General features: G+C 44.6%; 1 protein-coding gene across 1 annotated transcript in view; it reads left to right on the forward strand.

Moving 5' to 3' along the window:
* Nucleotides 1-6690: 6690 nt before the first annotated feature.
* Tmed10 (transmembrane emp24-like trafficking protein 10 (yeast)) overlaps nucleotides 6691-6989 on the forward strand; it is a 36632-nt gene continuing 36333 nt past the window's right edge. Inside the window, exon 1 of the mRNA XM_013017292.1 lies at nucleotides 6691-6958. Within this exon, the coding sequence (XP_012872746.1) occupies nucleotides 6734-6958 (225 nt within the window). The 5' untranslated portion in view covers nucleotides 6691-6733. The remainder of the gene's footprint in view (nucleotides 6959-6989) is intronic.

Genomic DNA, 6989 nt, shown 5'->3' on the forward strand with positions numbered 1-6989 from the left:
CTTGAGCAATACAAAGACAGGAAGTTCTCTGCCAAATCTGACCTGCCTAGCAGATTGTAGGCTACAAGCCTCTGGCTTGAAAAGGAGAAACTGATTAGCATCTATTTAGCACACAGAACTGATAAGACTTCCTGATGAACTGACCGTGTCTGAAGACAGGGAAATACAGAGGCAAGGATGGTCTCAGGGACTAGGTAGAAGGTAGTGCTGTTTACTGAGTTGAGGAAGACATGGATTTGAGAATTGGGGAGTGGGAAAGAAGTTATGAGTTAAGTATGAACTGCCTAGTGTTTAAGTTGAACTGAGCTAGGAACTCTACAAACACTGGAGCTTAGGGTTAGATCAGAGATGGAGAGCCATATCTGGAAGTTAAATATGGATGGATGCATTTAAAGTTAAGGGATTAAATATCACTGCCAAGAGAGCAGCACATATATTCTGGGACCAGGTACTGGAGGCTCCAACATTTGGAGGGCCCCTTGAAGAAGGCCTTGGATTTACTCTCTGGATCAGAGACAAATATTGCCAAATCACTTCCCAGAGGGATCTTTTGGATCTTCCCAGAATCCATCTTGTCTTAGCTAGGTAAATACATGGTGTGGGCGTAGACATGAACGGGCAGGGACACTGGAGGAGTCAGGGATCCTGGATGGCTTATGAGTTTATGAATAGGTTATGCTAACACTGAAGGATTAAACTGGTTAAAAGTAACAGAAGAGGCCCTATGTGTTTCTAAAGGTTCCCATCCACAGAGTCACTGAGACAGCTTGTTATAAATGCTGTGTGTGTATATATGTCTGTATGTGTGCCAGTCCTGGGGCTTGGAATCGATGCCCGGGCACTGTCTTTGAGCTTTTTTGCTCAAGGCTAGAGCTCTACCACTTGAGCTCCATTTCTAACATTTTGGTGGCTAATTGGAGATAAGGGTCTCGTGTACTTTCTTTCTCAGGCTGGCTTTTTTTTTTTTTTGCCAGTCCTGAGGCTTGAACCCAGGGCCTGGGCACTGTCCCTGAGCTTCTTTTGCTCAAGGCTAGCACTCTACCACTTGAGCTACAGCACCACTTCTGCCTTTTTCTGTTTATGTGATACTGAGGAATTGAACCCAGGGCTTCATGCATGCTAGGCAAGCACTCTACCATTTAAGCCACAGTCCCAGCCTTTGGCTGGATTTGACCTATGATCCTCAGATCTCAGCCTTCCGAGTAGCTAGGACTTCAGGTGTGAGCCACTGGCACCCAGCTCCATGAGTAAAAGCTTCTGATTCACTCGGTGAGATGTACTTTAAATATGTTCCATGTTTCACAAAGATAAAGTAGAGAATCGGTGGTTTATGTAGACTGGGGAGAGGCTATGTCCTCATGATGTTTCATGTCCGGAGGCTCTGGTGGCTTCAGGAGGTCCTCGGTGGGTCTGGCCTGAGAGGATGGAGAGGATGCCAGAGAACCTGCTGGCCAGGAAGAAGCATTTACTTCAACTGTACGATGTTTTTCATTTGATTGGGAAAAATAAGAGAAGGAATTTGCCATTAGGTCTGCTCAAACCCACAGAACAAATGTTGCATTCATAGAACCATTATTTATTGTGCCTAAGTTCTGGGAACTATTTTAGGTTAAGGAGATAAAGCAATAATGAACATAGATAAACCCAGCACTGGTGGCTCACGCTTATAATCCTAGCTACTCAGGAGGCTGAAATCTGAGGATTGCAGTTTGAAGCCAGCCCAGGCAGGAAAGTCCATGATACTCTTATCTCCAATTTATCATCAGAAAACCTGAAGTGGTGCTGAGGCTCAAAGTGGTCCCTTGAGGGAGAAAGCTCAGGGACAGCACCTAGGCTGAGTTCAAGCCTCATGACCTATAGGAAGCAAGGAAGGAAGGAAGGAAGGAAGGAAGGAAGGAAGGAAGGAAGGAAGGAAGGGAGGGAGGGAGGGAGGGAGGGAGGGAGGGAAGGAAGGAGGGAAGGAGGGGAAAGAGAGAAAGAGAAAGAAAGAAAGAAAGAAAGAAAGAAAGAAAGGAAGGAAAGAAAGGAAGGAAAGAAGGATGAGAAGAACAGATAAAAATCCTCACAATAGATTCGATTTAGGAGATAGATTGGTAAACACAATGAGAAAATCAATAAATATAAACATGCTATATTAGAGGTGAAAGCTAAAGAAAAAAAATAAGAGAAAGCAGAGCCACAAAGTGTTGGGGCTAAGGAAAAGTACAAACAGAACAACAAAGGACTTAAGAGCTATGACATAGAAAAGTGACTCAGAGCCGGGTGCCGGTGGCTCACACCTGTAATCCTCAGGAAACAGATCTGAGGATCATGGTTCAAAGCCAGCCCAGGCAGGAAAGACATATGAGACTCTTATCTCCAATAAACCACCAGAGAACTGAAAGTGGTGCTGTGCTGTGGCTCAAGTGGTAGAGTGCTGGAGGAGGAGGAGGAGGAGGAGGAGGAGGACGAGGACGAGGACGAGGACGAGGACGAGGACGAGGAGGAAAAGAAAGAGAGAGAGAGAGAAAGAAAAGTGACTCAGAGCTGGCACTGGTGGCTCACGCCTGTAATCCTCGAGACTTAGAAAACTGGGATCTGAGGATCAAGGTTCAAAGCCAGCCCGGGCAGGAAAGTCTGTGAATTTTTTTTTTTTGTCGGTCGTGGGGTTTGAACTCTGGGCCTGGGCGCTGTCCCTCACCTCTTCAGCTCAGGGCTAGAGCTCTACCACTTGAGTCACAGTGCCACTTCCGGTTTTCTGGTGCTTTATTGGAGATAAGAGTCTCACGACTTTCCCGGCCAGGCTGGCTTTGAACTGTGATCCTCAGATCTCAGCTTCCTGAGTAGCTAGGATTACAGGCGTGAGCCAATAGCACCCGGCTGTGAATTCTTATCTCCAATAAACCACCAGAAAACTGGAAGTAGCACTGTTGCTCAAGTGGTAGAGTGCTAGCCTTGAGCTGAAGAGCTGAGGGACAACACTCAGACCCAGAGTTCAAGCTCCACGACTAATAGCTTCTCTGTGGCTCAGTTTTTTTCACCTGTAAAGAAGCTTTTGTTTTGTGTTTTGGTATGTATGCTACAGGACTGGAGCTTGCACTCAGAGCCTCTTATTCTTACTCAGCTTTTTTAGTCACAACTGGTGCTCTAGCACTTGTGCCAGATCTCTACTTCCCACTCCTTTCAGGTTAACTGGATTTTTCTGCCTGCGCTGGTTTAGAACCTCAATCTTCAGATCTCAGCCTCCTGAGTAGCTATAATTATACATATATAATTATATAACTATATTTTAGCTGGTACTCAGCTAAAATGAAAAAAAAATGTAGTGAAAGACCAGTTGTTATAGTTGGGAAGGTGGCTCAGTGGAAGAGTGCTTGCCTTACATGCACAAGGCCCTGGGTTCGATTCCTCAGCACCACATAATCAGAAAAAGCTGGAAATGGTGCTGTGGCTCAAGTGGTAGAGCACTAGCCTTCAGCTGAAGAGCTGAGGGACAGCGCCCAGGCCCAGAGTTCAGGCCCTACGACCAAAAAAAAAAAAAAAAGACCAGTTGATTTTTTTGTGCTGGTCTTCAGGGCTTGAACTCAGGGCCTGGATATTGTTCCTGAGTTTCTTAGGCTCAAATCTAGCACTCTATCACTTGAGCCACAACACTACTTACAGCTTTTTCTGAGTAGTTTATTGAAGATAAAAGTCTCACAGACTTTCCTGCCTCAGCTGGCTTCAAACTGCAATCCTCAGATCTCAGTCTCCTGAGTAGCTAGGATTACAGGTGTGCTGCACCAGCACCTCGTAGACCCAGGCTTTTATCACTTTTAAACTATGGGATTTTTGAGTGCTGACAGACTTCTATCAAACTGTATTCAGGCTATTCTTAACTTCTTTCTCAACTATGTCCTAACTTTTGGACTTCTATCTGTACACTATTCAGGTTTAATAACTCTTCCAAGTCACTTTAGCCCAAATATCCTCTCACCTCTGATGTTTACCTTATTTTTTGCCCACTGACGTAACATGATTAATCCTTGGCTGTAAATTTCTTTTCCTTGTACTTGAAGTTAAGATTGACTTCTCTTCCCTACCAATTATCGCTGTCCATATGTATCAATCACTACAGTTTCCTTGAATTAGTCTCGAATTAGTGTCATATCCTCAAAGTTCCTTATCTGTAAAATTAAAAGGCTTGTCCAGACTGTTCAAAACTTTTTTGGAAAATGTGAAGTCACTAAAATATGTGAAAAAGGCCCAGCAATGCACACCTGTGATACCAGGATTCAGGAAGCTGAAGCCGGAGGATTGAGACTTCCAGACTGGGCTACAGAGCAAGAAGACCCTGAATCAATGTGGGAAAAAGTGAAAATATCTTAAAATATATAAACCATTCTGTAGTATAAGATGAAAATGAAAACACCCACACAGGCATTTCAAAGACTGCAAATCTCTTACTAATGGTCAGTAGAGCCTTAGGACTCCAGGAGTAAACCATCAATTAAATAACTGTTTGTACTAAGTCCCTCAGTATTGGCAGGGAAAAGGCAATGCAAATTAGCAGGATGTACTCAGTAAAAGTAGCAATCTTATCTCAGATCAGGGATAAAACAATCAAACCAAATGTTCCTAAGTGGATACCTCATAAAATAATTATTATGGGGCATTAGTCAAATTTAAAAATGTTTAACAACTCCTTTATATTTGTTCTTGTAGAACTTCAGTTCCAGGAAAAGGACTAGATGGACTTAATGGAGTTAAAAAAAAAAAAAAAGCCCAGCCAGCCCAGTGGCTCCTGGGTGGCTCATGCCTGTAATTATAGTTCCTCAGGAGGCTGAGATCAGAGGATCATGCTTCAAAAATCAACATTGGGCAGATAAATCTGAGAGACTCTTAGATCCAATTAACTAGCAACAAGCCAAATATGGAGGTGTGGCTCAATTGGCAGAGAACCAGCCTTGAGCAAAAAAAGCTAAGTAAAAGAATGAGGCCCTGAGTTCAAGACCCAAATACCTGCACACACACACACACACACACACACACACACACACACGGATGTTCATTTAGATTTCTAAGGTCAGGTAGATCACATTTCTGGGTATTTCTGCTGATGCTCAAAAAAGATTAATCAAAGTAGATGATTACAAGCATAGACTATTGTGTAATCCTTGGTTTTGTTTCATTGTTTTTAAGAGGTAGAGTCTGGGCTATGTTTCTCAGAATGACTTCCATCTCTTGGGATCAAGCCATCCTTCTGCCTCAACCTCTCCAAGTAGCTGGGACTATCTGTGCTCACCACTGGGCCTAACTTATATTACTTATTTTCATATATTTTTCAGCTCCTTTTTTTTTTTTTTTGTGGTCGTGGGGCTTGAACTCTGGACCTGGGCACTGTCCTCAGCTCTTCAGCTCAAGGCTAGTGCTTAGCACTACCACTTGAGCCACAGCGCCACTTCTGCATAAGAGTCTCATGGATTTTTATGCCCAGACTGGCTTTGAACTGTGATCCTCAGGTCTCAGCTTCCTGAGTAGGTAGGATTACAGGTGTGAGCCCCCAGCACCGAGCCTACCAGCACCGAACCTATTCTTCAACTTTTATCTATGGTAATAGCATCTCAATAATGATTTGCTAAACATGTGTAATAGACATGCATAATATAGTGTCAACACACCATGTATACTAACCATTGATGAAGGAATGCATGATTACAATGCAAATTTGCTTACTATACACTAACCTATTTGAATCACAAATGATGCATTTGAAACACACTTGTCTTCCCTGACAATAGTAACCTGGTAAATTGTATGTTATGTCCATCTGTCAGACTGGGTTGAAACATGGTATTTTATTCAACTTAAATACAAAATTAAATTTTTCTCAAATATAACCTGGTATAGAAGACACTCGATGTTACACAAATAAAATTCCACAAAGGGTGAACAAATGTAGCAGTGGTACTCATTAGACACTGTTGAAAAATGAACTATCCAACTTGTGGGTGATGATGGGAGGGAAAAACTAAGAAAGAGCAAGGGAAAGGGTGACATTGTCCAACAAGAAATGTACTCATTACCTGATTTATATAACTGTAATCCCTCTGCACATCACCTTTATAATAATAATTACATATTAAAATAAGATTCCCAAAGTGTTACTCCAGCCTGAATTCCAAGGACAGGGGTGTGAACTAGATGCCTGGCATTTGTTCACCTGGTGACCTCTGTATCGTCTTCTCTGAGATACTGGCCCACATAAGCTAAGAACCACGTTAAATTTTTCCTGGAAACTTTCCTCTAAGTCTTTAAGTACGCCAGCAGGGCAGCCTACCTCCTCCTCCGCGCCCAGTCCCCGGGCGGGCGGGCGGGCTCAGCAAAGGGCCTTGTGGCCGTTCCCTATTGGGCCCTGGTTGCTATGGTATCACGGGCCTTAAAAATCTCACAGGTCCAACTTCCGGGGGTTAAATGGGGAATTACTTCCAGGTCTGCCCATACTTGCCATGGCTGCCTCCAACGTTTTTAACCGCCACAGAAACAAAAGTTTAGCAGTAAAATCCTGGTCCACCTACGGCAGCCACTTAAACTCGTCGTTGTCACTGGGCACCGTATCCTTTCTCCACCTTGAAACGATCTGCTATAAATTCTTCGCCTATTAGCCAATCTCCAAAATGGCGCCGACGGCATCGAGAGGTCAGAGGTGAGTCACGTGGGACCTCTCGGTTCCGGCGTGGTAGAGGCCCCGGGTGGAGAACAAGTGTCCGGCACCATGTCTGGTTTGTCCGGCCCACTGGCCCGGCTTTGCCCTCGCCAGTTGGCGTTGCTGTTTCTCTTCCTGCTTGGCCCTAGCTCGATCCTCGCCATCTCCTTCCATCTGCCCATTAACTCTCGCAAGTGTCTCCGGGAAGAGATCCACAAGGACCTGTTAGTGACGGGCGCCTACGAGATCACCGACCAGTCTGGGGGCGCTGGAGGCCTGCGCACCCACCTCAAGGTGCGGCTCCGGGCGGCGCGGGGCGGGCGGG

Source organism: Dipodomys ordii, unplaced genomic scaffold (assembly GCF_000151885.1).
Source record: "Dipodomys ordii isolate 6190 unplaced genomic scaffold, Dord_2.0 Scaffold2, whole genome shotgun sequence".
NCBI classification, from domain to species: domain Eukaryota; kingdom Metazoa; phylum Chordata; class Mammalia; order Rodentia; family Heteromyidae; genus Dipodomys; species Dipodomys ordii.